The sequence below is a fragment of the Chroicocephalus ridibundus genome, chromosome 5 (assembly GCF_963924245.1).
Source record: "Chroicocephalus ridibundus chromosome 5, bChrRid1.1, whole genome shotgun sequence".
In the NCBI taxonomy this organism is placed as follows: Eukaryota; Metazoa; Chordata; class Aves; order Charadriiformes; family Laridae; genus Chroicocephalus; species Chroicocephalus ridibundus.
In genome coordinates, this window is record NC_086288.1 from 26,661,764 (window position 1) to 26,682,174 (window position 20,411).

Here is a 20,411-nt window from a genome sequence, read left to right on the forward strand (position 1 = left end):
GATTTCATTGTTTTCGTTCTTGTTTTTCCTGTCAACAAATATTGCTGATCTAGTCCATTGCACAAAAGTCATGTTTCCTTATTATGCAGTACATTCAGTATTTAGCCTGGTAAATATTTTCTGAAGAAGTCATAGCTCAGGAATGTCACCTTTATTGTTAAGGAAGTGCAAAAGTGTACAAAGAAAGAGTTGCATTTCCAGTAGGTAACTTCTAAAATTTTAACTACCTTTGTATAAAAGTCACATTCTTAAGGACATCAACTTACAGTGGTTCTGCAGATGCCATCCCCTAAGCTGGAACCTGATTATGCGTTTCTACTACTATTTAGATCAATCCACTGTGAGCGTATGTATAAAATTTCTGTCCCTTCTTCCATCTCTCACCCATCCCCAAACAGCTACAGCCAAGTTCTTATCTAAGCTTACCATTATACTTGTTGTTGGGTCCTCATGCTATAATACTGATTTCCTAGCTATATTCACACAATTCCCTGCAATTGTATTCAAATTCTGTATTTTGGAGCAGAGCAGAAGTTAGGGGCCATTCTTTGTTGTTGTGGTTTATAAGGTAGTCTCTTTTAAGATGTGAAGCTTGAAGCTGGTGGTGAAAATATGTAGAAATGGATTCCACTGTTCTGTACATTTGGGCTTTTTTGCCTCAAATTATATTGGAGCTATCACTGTAACAACACGATTCTCTCTGGAGTGAAGTTCTCAATCTTGTCTAGTTCCTCATTCACTTATCAAAAATTTGATAGTAAGGAATACTCTGTGTGATCACCTTGGTCATCAACATGAATTACAGCACGCTCTAAAACATATTTCAGTATTTTTTTTTTTAGTTAGGAAACTTAAAAACGTGGGAGCTTAGTATTTTTTACTACCTGTAACATTTGTGTAGAGCAGGCATTATAGGTCTTCACCTGACTTTTTCGTCATTTGACTGTAAATTAGGCACTCAGTAGTATAAACCCTTCTATGATTCTATGAATTGATTATACTCAGCTGCTAGGTGGATACTGAATCATTATTTAACATGAAACTTTGTTTCCTGTCTCCTCCTGCTTTCAAAATCATTCCAGCAGAAAATTTGCACAAATACAAATGTTATTTGTTTGTACACAGCATTCAAACCAAATACCTACAGCAAAAGGGGATTGGGTGGGACTAACTGGGATTCAAAAGACAAAGTGCAGACCACGGGGATTTTATAAATAGTTTATAACACTGGAAGTAAGCCTTTGTATGAAATACAGTACAATTACATTAACTTGCAGCATACCTACATTTTAACTTTTGTATGTGTTGACACTGTGTGGAATAACTCACCTCTTTGATAACTAAACAAAGTATCTCTCTTCCTAAGATAAGAAAACTGAAATAGATTTTTCAGCGTTATAAAAACATTTGTCAGCATTATGAAAACATGTACCTATGCAGCAGTGAAAGCCAACTGCATTCTGTACTGTAATAGCAAGAGCATAGCCAGCAGGTTGAGACAAGCAGTTCTGCTGTTTTATGTGGCACTTGTGAGACCTTGTCCGGATACCGTGTCTGGGTTTGTGCCCTTCTCCCTCACCTAGTAGAAGGCAGACATTGGTGTACTGGAGTGAGTGGAGCAGGAGGCCACCAAGATGGTCAGGCGCTTGTTCAGCCTGGAGAAGAGAAGGCTGAAGGATGTCTTGTTGCTGTTTCTAGCACCCCAGTGGGAGGATATAGAGACCACTGATGAAGACTTTTCTCAGAGGTTGGATGAAGGGCAACAGACATGAGATGAAACATGTGAAATTCAAACTAGACAGAGGGGAAAAAACCTTTCACTATAAAGACAATCAAATATTATAACAAATTGCTCTGAGAGTTTGTGGATGCTCCATTCTTGGAGATACTCAAAACTAGAATGGCCAAATTCCTGCGCAGCCTGCTGTACTGGGACTAGTTTTGAGCAGGAGGCTAGACTACGTGACATCCAGAGGCCCCCTGTGATAAGGCTAGTAGTTATGTTGTGTGAAAAGCTGGGGGGGAAAAAAACATGCTCTGTGTAATGGATATGCAAGATTATACTATTACTTTTATACTGTTACAGTGAAGATTTAAACACGCAACAGTGAAGACGTTAGCCACAGTGAGCAGAAATCACTCTAAGCTTTTAAGCATAATTTCAAAAAAACCACCTCAGTATTCAACTTCTGTAATTCCCACATCAATACATTTCTTCTCATGCTTAGGAAAGTAAGCAGCACTTCCTGTAATTTAAGTTATGGATTTCATATTTTGGAGGTATGTGTGCTTTGGTTGTGGTTGTTTTCTTCTGAAAATATACTACTGAATCACAGAATGGTAGGGGTTGGTAGGGACGTTCAGAGCTCATCTAGTCCAACCCCCCTTCCAAAGCAGATTCACCTAGAGCAGGCTGGACAGGAACGCATCCAGGCGTGTTTTGAATATATCCAGAGAGGGAGACCCCACAACCTGTGTGGGCAGCTTTTTGCCCCTTGTTCTGTTACTGGGCACCACTGAAAAGAGTCTGGCCCCATTTTCTTGACACCCACCCTTCAGATATTTATAAGCATTGATGAGACCCCTTCTCAGTCTTCTCTTCCAGGCTAAACAGACCCCAGACTTTCAGCCTTTCCTCATAAGAGAGGTGCTTCAGTCCTTTGATCATCTTTGTAGCCCTCAGCTGGACTCTCTCCAGCAGTTTCCTGTTCCTGGGGAGCCCAGAACTGGACACAGCACTCCAGATGTGGCTTCACCAGGGCAGAATAGAGGGGAAGGATGACCTCCCTCAACCTGCTGGCCATGCTTTTTTTTAGTGCACCCCAGGATACCCTTGACCTTCTTGGCCACAAGGGCACATTGCTGGCTCATGGTAAACTTCTTGTCCACCAGGACTCCCAGGTCCCTCTCTGCAGAGCTGCTTTCCAGCAGGTCAACCCCTAACCTGCACTGGTGCATGGGGTTATTCCTCCATAGGTGCAGGACCCTTCACTTGTCCTTGTTGAACTTTATTAGGTTCCTCTCTGTCCAACACTCTAGTCTGTCCAGGTCTCTCTGTATGGTGGCACAACCTTCTGGTGTGTCAGCCACTCCCCCCAGTTTTGTGTCATTAGCAAACTTGCTGAGGGTGTACTCTGTCCTCTCATCCAGGTCAGTGATGAATATGTTGAATAAGACTGGACCCAGTACTGACCCGTGGGGGACACTGCTAGATACAGGCTTCCAACTAGACTCTGTGCTGCTGATCCCAACCTTCTGAGCTCTGCCATTCAGACAGTTCCCAATCTACCTTGATGTTACAGATTTCAGTAGCTCAAATTGGTAAAAAAGCATGTATAATTTTGGAGTTATTAAAGAACAAGCTTCAGTTATATTGAATTGTGTAATCATTAAATACTGTGATGGTGTCGTTTTTGTTACTTATTTCTTCTGCTTTCTTTTCTTGTTTTTAACTTTGGTATTCTGGGAAAAGGTACAGACAAGGTTTTGGTTCAGAGCCATTCTATGTTAATTGCAGAGACTCTGGTTAGGCGAGAGTCATACAGTTAGATCTGCTGACTGATAGGTTTGTATGAGTATTTCCTAGATGTTTTCAGTCAAAATCATTTAGGTTGATATAGGTGTACTATGTAAGTTAAAGATGACTTATTTTGGCCAATGCAAATGTGTAAAGGGTTTGTTCTTTACACATTTGAGAGAAACAGCAGTGAAAGACTGGGGTCAGAAATTCCTCTTGTTGGCACAACGGGAGGAGTGTTTCTATGCTCAAGTGAACTTAAAACATGGTATAACACAATTGATGAGCAATTGTGCCTCTCTCTGTTAAGATCATGGCTGTGATTGCACTTTTCAGTTTTCCCGTACTTAAAGAACTGACAAACTTCCCTGCAAACTGTAGGTACCAAAAATTCAGTGGTTATTATAGTCAAGCAAATACTTCTTTTTGTTTTTTCCATATAGAAATAATTAAGTGGCCTCACACCTCAATTAATATGAACTTATAAGACTGCTCATGCAGTGGTGTAAATTGGATATCACTTGTGAATGCCCATCTACAGGAAACTTGCCTGAAGGCCCTTTCTTTACAGTCTGTTAAGAGTGTTACACGGCAGCAGCAAAGAACCTGCCACTGCAGCCTGAGGAGACACATTCCCATAAAGCATCTAGTTTATTTTTTTAATTATTTTTCCATTATTTATAAGGATGCATTGAGAAACAATAAATGTTGAGGAATATTGTGTAACTTGTCTTTTGGGAGAATAAACCTTTGAGTAAAGTTACTACCTTAAAGTGGTCACTAGATGGCTTGCTAGCCTAGCGTTTTCCTAAAATTTGTATAGTTTAAAGACCTATGGCTTCCTCATGCTGCTGGATGGTTTTGTTTGGTTTTCGTTTTTCTTCTAAAAATATAAGATGATTTAAATACCATTTTCTTGTCTGCAAGGGAGTCTAGGTTTACTAATCCTACAAATTCTCTAAACGTCTGACTCAGTGTTTCTAGAACTGTCTTCAAGCTGTTTACATCCTTATGATGAGGTAGGTTGTTGACAGAAACTGCAATGTGAAACCTTTGTTTTCTTCATTGTTTTGCCCGTAAGTGGGACACTAAAAACAGGATAATATTTGAAGACACCTTTTTAATAGGCACATTTATTTTAAACTTTTGATGGTTTGTAAAATTAGGACATTGTAGCATGGTAATGAACTACGGTCCAGAGGGGAATCTTCTGTGAAGCAGTATAATGTATACTCAGTCATTGTACTTTGCTTATAAGGCGTGCTGTTCTTTACAGCAGGCAATACATTTATTTGATTCTGGGCTTACTGCTGTGGCAGGAGTCTGCTGCAGCTCTCCTGGGCTGTAACGCTGCTGCTCAGGCAGAGAAAATAGAAGGCAGGTTTTGCCTAACTCACTAGCTAATAAAATTAGCTTCCCAAATGATGTCTGATGTGCAATGGACTGAGCTTTTCCTTATACAACACAATTTCCAAAGGCTAGTCTAATTTGTTTTCCTTTTATTCATCTTTGGAGATGCCAGTGAGCCCACATCTTTTTACTGCTGCAGTCATATTATCTCCCACTTGCTTTCATCACGCCACTCCCTTTGTTTTACTTTCCATGGAGGTAGTGCCCAACACCTGATAAATGCTTGAATAAATGTTTTAAAATGTTTGGGCAAACTTTGTGTTTCCTACAGACATACCTGTTTACTCTGGGCTGCATATACTGGAAAAATAAAGATAATTCTTTATTCTTGTTATGGGTCTGTATATACCTTGCCATAAGGGTGAACTTTTTTTCTCAAAAAGTAAAGCAATACTTTACAAAAGTTTCCAAAACTCTGAAATGCTTGTTTTAAAAAGAACTGTAATCTGCTTTTCACAGTTTTTTTTGCTGCTGAATGTCACTGGAACATTTGACCAAGTTTTGACATTTTACACCATTCTTTGTCAGAGGAGACTCTTTAAAGTTTTATCATGATGTCCTTTTTTTTTTTTGTTAAATTATGTTTTTATCCTTCTATTCATATCTTATGAAAATTTTAAGGTCTTGACAGCGTGGAGTGAGAATGTCTTGTTTAAAATGCATAGAAGAAAACTGAATTTTTTTCAAATACAAAAATTCATATTCTGTGGTATTCTGGTTGTAAAAGTGGATTTCAATGCATTACATATATATACATGTATAGATGGCCTCACATTTAAATGTTCTAAGTGTTAGTATATAGATTAGGACACCGGTGTCATTAGCTGTTGATAATATGTTTAACTTGTACTTCTGTATTAATCACTTTCAATTGAGAAAGAGATTTGTTTTCTTTTATACTTGTATGTTACCACTTCTAATGTATGTGGCATAGTGGATGCCTTAAATTTATAAATGCTCAGTCTCTAAAACTTTCTTTACTTCTTTAGCAAGTATAAAGTCATTATAAAGGCATTAATAAGTCATAAAAACTGCACTCAATTCAGTAGTTAAATATTTACTAGGTAAATGTTCTGTGGGGTACTTTAGAAAAAATCTCATCGGAATATTTCACTTTAGTTACTCAAGCCAGGAGCTTGGCTAGCAATATACCATAATCTTGGAACAGAGCTGGTTTTTAAATGAGTAAAAATTGCTTAATGAATAAACTCTTGCTACAGAGCAGTGCAACATTACAATTTTACTTCTTGATTATGTGTTCAGTGTCCGAGAAGCATTCTGAGCAAACATTAAGTTCTGCTTATTCCTTTTATACAGGACATTGTACCAGTGGATGCTTCTTATGAGGTGAAAGAGCTTTATGTGCCAGAAAACAAGCTACAGTTGGCCAAAACTGATGCTGAGTCTCTGTTAACCTTGGAAATAAATAAGGTATTCTGTACTCAGTTATCTCGTTGCTGAAGTTGAAAGACAGTCCGCTCTGCGGAAGTAGGTATAGTCAAAATACCTGTAGTGGTTACAGAATGTATCTCAATATACAGTTTCCCTCTTTTCTTGAGAGAAATTACAGCAATGGTGTTTTCTTTGATCACTTACTAGAGATAATAATTAAATCTTCATAATTTCATAAATAATGTGTGGTATACAGTTACTTAGTTTATCCCAAGCCTGGAGATTAAATTTACAGTGGTTCCCTCCCACACTTCCCCTGTACCCCCTTTCCACAGACTAAACCATGCCTGCCATGTCTTATATGAGTAGTTGTTTCTAGAAAAGTTACTGATTTTTTCTTTTCTAGTTTACTTGCAGAAACCATTTTATTTTTGAATTGTAATGACCAAGAAATATGAAGGAAATCAGTTACTGCTTGATTCTCCTTGTTGGTAACCTTCAGCTGAATGGTAGTAACCTTACATACCTGGCTCAAACAATTGCAAACTTAAGTCTACAGAGAGAAGATCAGATCTACTTTATTGTTGTCGTGGTTTTTTTTTGTTTGGTTGGTTTTTTTTTTTTTTTCTCTCGTTAGAACATACTCATGCTACTTTTCTGGCTTCCAGCAGAGGAAACGTGGAAAAACATGGATCAACTTGATCAGCTCTGTTCTTATTTTGCTTAAATGCATTCTTTTCCAACTCAAATAAATCAGACAAAGCTGCTTCTGGCAGCTTTTTCTGAAGAACTAGGCCTAAACACAGATAGAATGCATTAATTTTTTCACTGGCTTTTTGACAGTATTGCCAGAACTTAAAGCTAAGCATTTGATCTAGGAGCTGACTAAGCTCAGAGTTGAGCATCTGCAGCAACTAACTTGACTCTAAAGGATTGAGACAACATACTAAGCACTGCATTACATTGTTTTAAAATCTGCCTACCCTTCTACTAATAAATTTTAATACTTCCTTTCACTGCATCTAACTAGATTCCTTTCACATATGTGTCTGTAAAACTGTTTATTGCTTTGATGATGAATAAATATTTAGGTCACCATTATTAAATTTTTATAGTGTCCCATTCTAAATTGCTCCCTGTCTAGAAAAACAAATCCTTTCCCCTTCCATCCCTAACCAGAGGTTTGTTAAATATCAAGCAAGTATATAACATAACCTTGGGAAGACAATGTGTTGTACTTGCCTCAGCATAAATTAAACAGTGTAATAAAATTAGTCATGCTCTTTGCAGAAGAGATTTGCACAAGCAAAGCCTGTCCTTGTCAAAGACTTGACCAAGTCTTAGTAATGCACTTGCAGAAATAATAGAGGCCACACACTAAGTCATAACGTGACTGTTTAAATACTAAGGAAGGAAATTCTCTGTGAGCTGATACCTCTTAAACTAAAATAAGTACTGGTCTCAAGAGAGTTTTACTTATGAATTGTCTCACTAATTTCTGCAATAAAAATTTTCTTTCTAATCTATTTTAAGATTAGACCTCTTAATTTTCACCCCCACAATTCTGATATTTTTGTCGTAATTGTACGTGTTTTTCTTATTTTTTCTTTTTTTTTTTTAACCTCTTGGTTATCTTTGTTAAAAAAATACATGCAAGCGGGACTCTTAATTCTGTTAGGTTGAACTTTATCAAACTTTTAGAAATAAAGTTTATTGCGGTTTTTTTTGTTTGTTTAGTGTTTTTTGTTTTGTTTTTTAACACAAGGAAATTGATCTAGTGTAAGGACTTGAAAATAGCCAAAAATATGAACAGTGAGGAACAAGTTGTTCTTTTTTTCTTACTTGTAGAAACTTTGAATTCTTTGTGATTAAAAACTGTAACACTGAGAAACCTTTCATTTGTCTTGTCCTGAATTTTATGGGTAAATCATGATCTGTTACGATTAATACCTGATGTCAGTCATTAAGCAACAACTTTTATCTGCTCTAAGTCTATTTCTCCATTTCTTTTCAAGGTGGATATGCAGTGGGTGCAAGTGCTAGCAGAAGGTTGGGCAACACCCTTGAATGGCTTTATGAGAGAGAGAGAATACCTACAGTGCCTTCACTTTGACTGTCTCCTTGATGGTAGGGTGAAACTTACCATTTGTAAAACTGAGCAAACTAATCCTACTTCTAAAATATTGCTGATGCTTTGCTTAGTGGTGTTGTGGTAACACGTTACCAGGCTTTTGCACAACCTGGGGTAAGAGAATAGGATATTATAATCAGTTTTATACTTGATGGTTTTATTCTCTTTATACCTACGATCGTGTTACAGTTTGAATGTCTTGTCTTTTTGCCTGTACAAACTATGTATTTAAAAAGTTTTCATTTTTTGAAAACATTTCAACCTAAAATCCATGCTTCTAATTTGTTTTGAAGAAATTGATTTTACGATTCAGAATTGCAATTTAATTGCTGTTTAACTCTGTGTGCCAAAAGATTTGTTCTGTAATAGTAACCAAGAAAAGGACAACAAACTGACTTGAATGCTGGAGCTATTGCAAGTATGAAATCAGAATTGGAGGAGGTGGCTTGAGTATGGACAATTGTCACATGTAATTGAATTACTATGACTAAGTATTTATCCTGTGATGATTTAAACTAACATATTTTATTTTGCATTACCAGTTGGCTAAGAGCAAGCATTAGTTAAGGTAGTCAACAAGTGATAACGTCTGCAGGTTTTGGAATTTGATTGTGATCCTTTGTAATTTTTCACTTATTCCTCTTCGAAGGCTCTGTTTTACTCCAGCCTTTTAGGGTTTTTTTTGCATCCTCTCTGTGAAAGAGAGATAGTAAAAATTCCTGTCTCCACACTTCCACTTCCTTCTGCATTACTCCTCTCTTGCTGGAGACCAAATAGCAAGAAAAAAAAAAGTCACTTGTCTTTTGATTCTATGATGCAGACATCTGTTGTCCCTCTTATATTTTCTAGTTCCCTTTTCTATAAGTCTCAGATGCTATCCTAGGCAACATAATGCCATCCTGTTATTTTGCAGTATCTAGAGTTTGCAGTACCATTTTGGACTGCTAGTTTTGTTTTCATGCCTTCTGTTTGTCCATCCAGGTGAAACATACTCTGCAGATGGCATGCTGTGCATTCAACTGCTAAAATAGCTTTTAGCTCCTTATTCTGCCTTGTAGTCTTGTGTAAATCAGAATTTTTATGAGGCTTTTAAGACCTTGTGTAGGTGACTGTTTCAGATATGGCAATATTACAAGTTTTTAAACTACTCTTGCAATTATTTTTAGTACCTCATTTATGCTATACAAAATATGAGTAATGAAAAATAATGAATAACTTAGTGATGGAAAAAAATTTCAGTCCTAAACTTGAATAGAACAGTTGTGTTCGGCTAGATGCTACCATACTTCCTCCTCTTAGATATCTATTGCAACATTTACGTATGAGAACCTTTTTAGAAAAATGTGATTGCCTTAAAGCTATCTTGCTACTTGAAGCAGTGACAATGGTTAAGTCAAAGCAACATCCTGAAAGTTTCCTCCCTGGTTGGTGTGTTAGTTCTGGAGTCTCACAGCAGCAGTCATTTTCCAGGGTTTTGATTTTCAAGAGAGGAAAATTGTTTAATACCTGCAATGCATCCCACCCTTTGGGCTCTAAATGCAATGTTCATACTGACTGACTTCTACATTATGGAGATCAGTGCAGGTGTGTTGATATTCTCACTTTAAAGCTTAAGTTATCTGAAATAGTCTCAAGCTGACTCTGCTCATCTGTGACTTAAGAAACTCACTCTACTACCTTGCCTCAGTTTCTCATTTGTACAGCGGCTGAAGACGGATGTCAAAGATATTATTTATTTATTATTGATCACTGACAAAATTTTAATAATCAACAGGTTTGAGATCTCTTCCCAGTTTGAAATATTTATTTACTTGTTCAGACAGGAAAAGGATTTTTTAAATTATGAAGTTAGGGGTGGCAAATCACCTTCTCTGTGACTGTTGCCACGGTCAATTTTATGACCTAGTTGCTTTAAAAATAACTCTGAGCACTATGACTGAACTTAGGACATGATGTGCAGCATACTTTTCATTTTGCATTATGAAGGAAGGGGGGACCTATTTTTCTCTTAAACTTTTAATCCAGCTTCATAATTTTTAACTTCCTACCACACTTGAGGTAAAATTGAGAGAAGGTTATAAAAAATGTGTTGCTCAAATGACAGGGAAATCAGCCTTATTTAGAGTATTGGCCCCACTAAAGCCAACAGCAAAACCCCCTATTAACTTCATGACTTTTCTCCTGGAGACCACCCAAAAGTTTTGCGCTCTTTCGGCAAGTGTATGCTCATTAGAATTCAAACTTTGTATGAGATTTACGGTATTTACTCCAATGGGGTTTCTCAAGTCTCACTGTTGTGGTCAAGAAAAACAAGACTTCCAGCAGCTAGCAGTGAAGTAAATGCTTAAAAATGAGGACCACACATAGCCTTAAAATTCAGATACATTGGTTTAGTTTTAGAAGTAAAGTAGCTGGTAAGTTTTCAACTGAATAAACCACAAAATGTCTGCCTGGCTCAGCTTTTTTTTCTGAAATATATATGCTTGAATCTGAATACAGTTTTAAGTAAACAGCAAAGTCACCTTTTGAAGTAGTTGAATTATATATGCTAACTGCTTGGGTACATTTAGCTGCGTCTATTGCAGTGAGCTCTTCTTATGGACTGAAAGTACGGCTACTGAGAGTGCTATTTCCTTTTTACTCATTATCCACTCCAGTAGCAATATTGCCTAATATTCCTAATATTTTAGATAATATTTTTAAAAATGTCAGTTGTGTATTTCTGCTTACTATATAGCTTCTTGAACAAGGTATTCATTTGAGATCCTGAAAAAGTAGTATCCTCACAGTCTAAATACTAAATATAGTGTGCAGCTGTAAGTACTTGCTATTTTCAGTACTGTCTTTGCTCTTCCTCAAACCTCAGTGCTTGCACATTTCTATAGCATGTGTATCCTATGCAGGATTTCATTCTAAAAATTGCTTTTAAACCCTGTTAAAATAAGTACTTGAGCTATCTGTTGTGTGATACACTTACAGCCTGGACTGTAACTTGTTAGGAGGGCAGATTTTCATAGTATCATTAATGACCATTACCAAGGATAAGGGCTTTTTTTTTTTTTCCTTCATTCCACAGGGGGAGTTATTAATCTGTCAGTTCCTATAGTGCTAACGGCTACTCAAGAAGACAAAGACAGACTGGATGGGTGTACAGCAATTGCACTGGTGTTTGAAGGTCGCCGTGTGGCCATTCTCCGTAATCCCGAATTCTATGAGCACAGGAAAGAGGAACGCTGTGCTAGGCAATGGGGAACAACATGCAAGGAACATCCCTATATCAAGGTGTGTGTCCAAATCTAGTCCTATTAGCTGTATTGTTTGTGGAGCTGCATATTAAGTGAAGTTGACGTCTGCGACTGGTGTATTTTGACAGCAAAACCACTTTGAGAACTAATTAAAACATTTGAGCAGAAACAAAGGTATTTTTTTTTTTTGTTCGATGCAGCTGTTGAATAGTCTGCACTTAGTGTGAAAATCTAATGTCAATATGTACACATGAAATTAATTTAGGATGTACTGTGGAATCTGGGCTACAGAAGAGGGGTCTTTGCCTTCTAGTGTGTCTAGGAAGCACATCCCTTTGTGTAGCCAGATGGATCATCAAAGCTCCTTAATCAGCGGATATATACATTGTGAAGGCAAGAAAACTTCTATTCTGCCTGTGTGTGGAGCATGTGAGAACTGCCTGGTTTAGATGCTTTTGAAATAGGCCCTGTTCCTGGAGAGTTCATCATTTAACTCTCTGGGGTGTTATTTCCCATCCATTGTGTTCAGTATGTTTTATTATCTTGACCTTATGTGTACGTCATACTGAAATATTCTAATTGTAACATACTCATTGCAATGCTGTGTTTGGTTTTGCAAGCTGATGTAATTGTTGCATCTTAGCTCTGCAGAGCAAAAATATGTTTCCTTCCCCATTTTTCTCTATAGTATCTTTTTGTTGACAACTATGCCTTAAAATCAGATAAAAAGAAATCAAACAAACCTCAAATTATGAACTTGCTCTTAAAAAGGGAAAGCCTTTGAAGTGTCCTAAAAGTATCTGTATGACTAATAGTTATATGTATGTGAAAAGTATGGATTTTTTTACTTCTTCATTTTATTAATGTGTAAACAATTATTTTATTAATGTGTAATGTCATGCTTTCACTGACTGAAGTTGTGTTCAGGTGTATATCTGAAAAAGGACATCTCTTGCTAGATACAAGTAACAGTAGTCTGGAAGATTTTCAAAGCCCTTGATGTGTTCTGTATTGATGAATGCAAGATTACCTCTTTATTGAAAACTTAACCCAAATTTAAGAAATTCTAAGAAAATCTCACACAGACAAGACTTGAATGACTTATTATAATGCATGAGCAATTACAGAATGACATGGCTGAAACTAATGTAGAAGATGAGGAGCTATGTTCTTATGTCTGTACTGAGTGTATAGTAGTGTCATGACAGTATATGAATGTGCGCATAGTAGTATCATGACAGCACATGAATCTGGTGGCCTTTCTAAATGAATCAGAAATCTTTGGGTGCCTGAGTGTTACTGTAGTGCAGTTTTCTCATCTTCATATCTTTATCACACCTTCCCCCCACCTTGGTAAGATGTCAAAGTCTGGCATTTTCTTTGGGAAGGGGGTGGTGACTGTAGCATGATTCAGTTCTACTAGGTCATCTATCTCAAAGCAAAAATAAATTGAAAAATCCAGACTTAATTTTAACATCTTGGCTGTGAATTTAGTATGCAATGTCTTACGTTACATCATTATTTGTTGTCATCTTTAAAATAAGTAAGGATAAAAAATTATCAGAAATGTGTATGAAACTTGGAAGTTTTTTGTGGTTCCATCTTCAAAAGCAAATGCATTCTCAGAAATTAACAATTTCTGAGTGATTTCTATGGCCATTGCTAGAGTATCTTAAGCAGCTTGCTATAATTATTTTTTTATTAAGGGTGAGGTGATATTTGAAGATATCAAAAGAATCCTAGTGAGTGTGCAATATATGTTACCTTGGTAAAGTGTTGCTGTGAAACAAATCCAAAAGCTATCCTACTTCAAAGATTCTGATTTTATTTGTAAATTAATGTGAGTGAGTAGTTAATAGAACTGTTTTATTTGTTACTTTATTGCTGACCTGAATCTTGTAAACTGCAAGGAGATATTGCAACTGCATTTGCTTTGACCAACAGCTATGAAGTGTCTAACTTCATTGTACTTAATATATTAGGCTTTCCAGCCACTATCTCTTTTTGTCATGTAATAATAATGTTGGTTAAGAATACTGGCTACTTGCATTTCTATATGTTAAAAAAATCCTTTATTTTGACAGAAAGGCATATGCCTACTGAAGATTTGTGCATCTCCTGCACCGTAGTATAATGTGTCTGGACTATGTACCAGTGATTTTTTTTTATTTTTTTTTTAAACATTGATACTTGACTTGAGAATGACAAAATTAACCCAGAACTCTTCCCTTGGTAAAGATGTGTCCCCATTGCAATGCTCTAGATGCTCAGGAGAAGCTGACAACCAATCCTAACAAGGATTTTTTTTTTCTTTTTTTAGATGGTCATGGAGCAAGGGAACTGGCTTGTAGGTGGAGATCTACAGGTCCTTGATCGTATTTATTGGAATGATGGACTTGATCAATACCGTCTCACTCCAGCTGAACTACGGCAAAAATTCAAGGAAATGAATGCCGGTGAGTAAATTTTTCTTCTTCTGTTTCTTCCTGCAGATTTATCCAAATGCCTGCTGCCTCAATACCACAGGGGCTAGCATTGTTTCAAGGATGAAGACTTTTTTAATGCTCTCTTAGGTGGCATTCTTTGCCTTTTATTGGTATTAATTTTTATTATCTTGGGCATTGTATTGCCTAAATACATGATAGAAGCTGGTAATGCCTGAGGTTCTGAATTTTATCTTTCCATGCGCACTAGACGTTACTAATGTAAGAAAAGACAATATAAATTTGTCAGGACATGATTGAAAAATTATCAGGTTTGACTAAACCACAGAAGTATAGTTGAGTGCTGAGCTTTCATGCTCTTCTATTTTTAGGTGTGTTCTATGCTGCTTGTGGGGAGCAAAACTTATGACAGCAATGCAAGTAGATTGATGCAAAGTGGAATCTATCACAGTTAAACATTGTGAGCTAACTGCTAGCTTTATATTGCAGAAGGAACAAAACAGTTTTTTTTCACAAAAGCAGTTGTGTTAGGCAGATAACTAAGAGGTAGAGCAATAAAGCAGGGAAAGCTCAGGGAAAAATCAAACATACTGCCTTGTGGCAGCGGCTGGCAGGCAGCTGCTAAACACTTCTAGACACGAGGGAAGAGATTAACATCAAGAATGCAAACAGAGATTGGTCCTGAGCTCCTGTCTCTCTTCAGTGCGGTCAGTATTTCCAGGATCTGCAGTTTTGAGATACCAGTCTTTGTTTTAGCTACCCTAGTTATGGTGATTTTGCTGTCTTGCAGGTTACCTTACTTTATTTTAATTTGCAGAAGGGAGAAATCCTGGTTGTGTCAGGGTTTTTTGACAAAGGGTTTGTAATACTTTGGAATAGCAGTTAGCCTTGCTTTGTTCTTACTGTGTGTAAACTGTTTAGGTGAAGGAAACTTATTAAGGCACATTAAATCCCATTTTATTTGTTCTGTTGCAAACATGACCATTTGTTCTCCTGATAATACATTGAGCCTTTAAGACAGATAGCATAATTTTATTTCCTCTTAGAATTTAACTTTATATTATATGCTCATGCAAGTGAAAAATCCAAAGAGAAGATTACAGCTGTTGGAGAAACTAGAATAATTCTGCAGAAATCTCAAAAATTAAGGAAGCTGATTTATGTTTTTTTAGTATGGTTGTTTTTTATTCGTTTTGCTTATTGACTACAATGGTTTTATAATAAATCATAATCCTTTAATGACCTATTACTACTGCTATTATACTGGTTCAATAGGGTTCAGAGGAAAGATTGTACTGTTTAAAGATTTTTCTATAGTTGTACAACTCCTGATAAAATAGCTTGCTTTCATTATATTTTTGGTTTGTTTTTTTTCTCCATAGATGCTGTCTTTGCATTCCAGTTACGCAACCCGGTGCACAATGGGCATGCTCTTTTAATGCAAGATACTCATAAGCAGCTTTTGGAACGTGGCTACCGGCGCCCAGTTTTACTCTTGCATCCACTTGGAGGCTGGACAAAAGAGGATGATGTTCCTCTCATGTGGCGCATGAAGCAACATGCTGCAGTACTGGAGGAAGGGATCTTGAATCCAGAAACTACAGTGGTGGCTATATTCCCTTCCCCTATGATGTATGCTGGACCAACTGAGGTAAATACATCAAAAGTTTTAAACAAAACGCTGAAGTATTTTGTACTATACCTGATGTTTGTGCATTGTGTTTTTTTTAATGGAGAGAGGAGACTAATTTTCCTTGTGAAACCAGACCATAAAACTTCCCTTTGTCATCAACCGAAACATTCTTCTATGAAGAAACTTCTGTATTGGAGGATTTTGCTGGAAATGGTGGGAGACAATATTGGATTTATGGGCTCCTTTCTTTATAGTTGTAAGGGTATGATAATGAATTAATTTTGCCTCCTTTTTTACAGCATTTTTCAGAAGGAATTACGAGATCTGTTAACATACCAAATAGTTGTCCTGAATGTTACAATACTTAAGTTTTATGACTGTTATGCAAAAAGTTTGTATGTTGGAGGGCTATACACAAATTAGAAAAAAGAAAGTCTTTGTTTGGTTTTTGGCAAACTTAATTCAGAGAGAATTGTTTAAAGGCTTTTGTATGAAATAATTCTTTGGCCACACTTTATTTAGAAGCCAGGTCTTGGTTTGGAATCCCTAGAGGTTTGTGGGAAGCAGCAAAGAGAATAAATGCTCTCATTTGAGGGCAATTCCTTTAGGGGATATTGGCTCTCCAGCTCATTACTTCCCCCCCCCCCCCCCCCCCCCCCTCTCATCCCTCAATTAGTCACAGGAAACTCAAATTCTGACCAGGCTCAAGAGGTTAACTCTGTGGTAGCTTTTTGATAGATAGATCTCACCAGTGGAATTAAATTTGACAGGTGTCGCTTATTTCTGCTGTCTACTTGACTGATCAAACAGAGCTTACACTGCCTTTCAGTCCAGAAAAAACTGTTGTCCAGATCTAGTTGAGGCATGTGAGTGAGTTACTGTAGGGAATCTTGTACTGCTCCCCATGGACCTGTTGTGAGAATTAACAGAAATCTACTTCAGTCTTGTATTCATGAGCATATGAGGAGATACAAAATCCACAATCCTTATTCATCACACAAATCGTCTCTGCTGCTTCTTCCTTTTCAGGGGGAGGACTCCTCACAGTCTTCCTCTGCTCCAGTGTGGGATCCCTCCCACAGGAGACAGTCCTTCATGAACTTCTCCAACATGAGTCCTTCCCACGGGCTACAGTTCTTCATGAACTGCTCCAGCGAGGGCCCTTTCTGTGGGGTGCAGTCCTTCAGGAACAGACTGCTCCATTGTTGTTCCCCCACAGGGTCACAGCCACCTTCAGGTGCATCCACTGCTTCAGCGTGGGGTCCTCCATGGGCTGCAGATGGATATCTGCTCCACCATGGACCTCCATGGGCTGCAGGGGGACAGCCTGCCTCACCATGGTCTTTACCATGGGCTGTAGGAGAATCTCCACTCCAATGCCTGGAGCACCTCCTCCTTCACTGACCTTGGTGTCTGCAGAGTTTGCAGAGTTGTTTCTGTCATATATTCTCTCCCTTTTCTCTAGCTGTAGTTGCTGTTGCGGAGCTTTTTCCTTTTTTTTTTTTTTTTTTCCGCCCCCCCCTTCACCCTTCTTAAATATGTTATCACAGAGGTGCTGCCACCATCACTGGTGGGTTCAGCCTTGGACAGCAATGGGTCCATCTTGAAGCCGGCTGGTGTTGGCTCTATCAGACATAGGGGAAGCTTCTAGTAGCTTCTCAAAGAAACCACCCCTGTAGTTCCCCTGATACCAAAACCTTGCCATGCAAACACAATACATAAATATTAGTATTATTAATATACATTAATACTGTTAATATAAATTAATATAAATATTAAAGTTATTAGCATAGCTATCAGTATGCAGATGCTTCCATAGCACCCTGTATGCTTGAATAGCAGTGGAATCTATCACGTGTAGTATCTGGCAGTAGTCAAGATGAAAACTGATACCAATGGTATCCTTATAACTTGTGACTGGTTCCTAATTTTGTTATCTAACTACTGATTTACAGAACCCTGTCCATAGTGACTGCGAAACTTCCTCCTTGAGTGGTTTCTATAACGATAGTTATAGAACTAATGAGGAACTAACATTTAGTTACTACTTTGAGAAATCACTTTTGAGCTTCTTGCCTAAAGCTTATTAACAGAACAGCATGCACAGTGATGAAAATAGGAAACACTGTGATTTGGTTTTATGTAAAGATATGCAGTAGGCGGATGCAAATTTTTAGTTGTAATGGAAGGAAAATTTATCCATCACATTGTCCATTTACTATAAGGTAGTGGCAGCAACTTTTGTCCTATGATTTGTGGGTTTTTTCCACTCCTGCTTCCCCTTCTTTTTTTTCCCTTTAGTGCTTGACAGATATTTTGACAGATGTTTGTTATTGTTCAACTTGCGAAGCTATTTTACACCATGTAGTTACTGGGTAGGCCCTTCCGTTTGTGTGAAGGTAAGGCTGCACATATAAGAAAATCCTGCTATATACTTGCTGGTTTTTAAAACTCTTCTCTGAGTATCCTCTGGCAGATAGTAAGCTGTATAGATCATGTCACAATTCTTTTAGGGGAATGTTTCGCAGTATGAGAACATATTGTCATTTCCTGAAGTGGTGTGTCTTTGTTACCTAAAGTAATGTAATAGTTATTTTCCTTTTCCTGTACTGTACATTTAAATTTTCTATTGAAAATATTACATATAAAAATGAATAAAATTCACCAACAGTGCTATAACATAATAAGTCTAAAAACCGTTATAAGTGTAACATATCTAACAGTCTGGGATCTAGTAAATACTGCAGTCTTTGGAAGAAAAAAAAAATCCTTTCACCATATTTAAATACGATAATTTGAAAGAATTTCTTTGGTTCTAGGGTGTGGATGATTGAATAGTCTGTGTGCAGAATTTCCTTTGAAGTATCTTGGGTTTTGGTGGTGGGTTTGTTGGTGTGTGTGTGTTTTGGTTTTTTTTTTTTTTTTACACCTTCAGTAGTAAGTGATTTATAAGGAAAAAAGTAAAAATCAAGTTATGAAACCATTCATTTTGAAATGTGCAGCGAAATAATGTGGGAAAGCTGTTTGTCAATATTTACAGTATGTCAAATATTAGGTGGAAGGGGGTTGGTACATCTAGAACAAAAATTCAGTAAACCTGAAGTTTCTGATTTTTGATGTTGGTTCCTCCCCAGTTCATACAGATGTGTTTAAATCAAATTATTTCAAAGTAATCAGGGCAGAAGTGACTAAATATTTACCAAAACTAGAGTTGCTTTATCAGCTTTCATCTTGGAAGCTTGTTGTATAAATAGGCAGTCCTAGTGCTCTGAAAGCCTCTTCCAAGCGTTCATGTGCAGTATGTACCTAGTTTATATGTCTTTTGGGTCTTAACATTGCTGCACGCTGTGTATTAAAGTTCTGCCTCGGACAACATCCTTGCCACATGCACCAGGTGAACAAGCTGAGTATGGGTAATTTTTCTTTTTTAATATGTAGATAGGTTGATTAGATCACTTGTGAACATTGTGTTTAAGTAATGTATCTTGTCTTTTTTCCAAAGAGATGTTTGTCAACTATCTATTGGTTGGGGTGTCTTTTTAGAGAAATTACTGTGACTAAAATAGAACAATATATGGCTAGATCCCACTAAGCTTCCCAAAGCAGTTGCTTTTGTGTTAATCTTCTTATATAAAAGGAAAGGGATGGAGGGTGACAATATCGGGAGGAACTGAGCCAAGAAATAGATGAGCTCCATCTTACTTGCCTTGATTATACTGTTCCAAACACTGTGTTAAAATAACTTTTTTAGCATCCTAATTTGCAAATTAAATGGCAGTAGTATATCTTCGCTGTAAGTTTGGTAGTGATTCACATAATTTATTCTTTGTTTTGTTGTGGCTCCATAGTAAAAATCATGTCTGATTATGGAAAAAGTGGTAATTATACAATGCATGCACACTTTAAGGATCATATTTTGATAATTTTCTTCTGTTAACTGTTTTTCCCTGTCTGTCTTCTAGGTTCAGTGGCACTGTAGATCACGGATGGTTGCAGGAGCTAACTTCTACATTGTAGGGCGAGATCCAGCAGGGATGCCACACCCTGACACTGGGAAAGATCTGTATGAACCAACCCATGGGGCCAAAGTGTTGACAATGGCTCCAGGCCTCCGAGCACTGGAAATTGTACCCTTCAGAGTTGCAGCTTATAATAAGAAAAAGAAGTGCATGGATTATTATGACTCTGATCAGTAAGTTGTATTTTTGTTTTAAGACTTTTTGAGCAATAGCTGCCTCATACCCCCCACACACATTAAAAAAAAAAAAAGTTTTAAATTAAATTCGTACTGCTCAAAGGTGGCAGTGTTTAGATCTCTTTAGATGCATCACGAATGCAACTTGACATCAGCATGATTTGGGTGCAGTTTCACAGCACAACTAACACGACCCAATTTTAGCTGCCACTGGAAAGTCCCCTTTTCCCTCCCAGGTGCTGAAATATGTTGGCACAAATTGCTAAATCCACAGAAAAATGTTATTATAATGGTAAGACTAGCTTTCTGATGGTTTATCTTTCTAAATATGCTTCTCAGCTGTCAGGTATGCATCAGATATGATGGAAGACAAACAATGAGAGAGTGCAGCAGGGAGAAGATACTGGACAAGAGAGGGTGACAAATAGCTATTTGCTCTATTTA

The 20,411-nt window shown here is 37.3% G+C and overlaps 1 protein-coding gene across 1 annotated transcript in view; it reads left to right on the forward strand.

Annotated features, from left to right (window-relative positions):
- Positions 1–20,411, forward strand: part of PAPSS1 (3'-phosphoadenosine 5'-phosphosulfate synthase 1) — a 53,802-nt gene that overhangs the window by 17,266 nt on the left and 16,125 nt on the right. The window contains exons 6-11 of the mRNA XM_063335857.1: positions 6,245–6,358; positions 8,335–8,446; positions 11,527–11,732; positions 14,016–14,151; positions 15,522–15,790; positions 19,735–19,964. Of these exons, the coding sequence (XP_063191927.1) occupies positions 6,245–6,358; positions 8,335–8,446; positions 11,527–11,732; positions 14,016–14,151; positions 15,522–15,790; positions 19,735–19,964 (1,067 nt within the window). The remainder of the gene's footprint in view (positions 1–6,244; positions 6,359–8,334; positions 8,447–11,526; positions 11,733–14,015; positions 14,152–15,521; positions 15,791–19,734; positions 19,965–20,411) is intronic.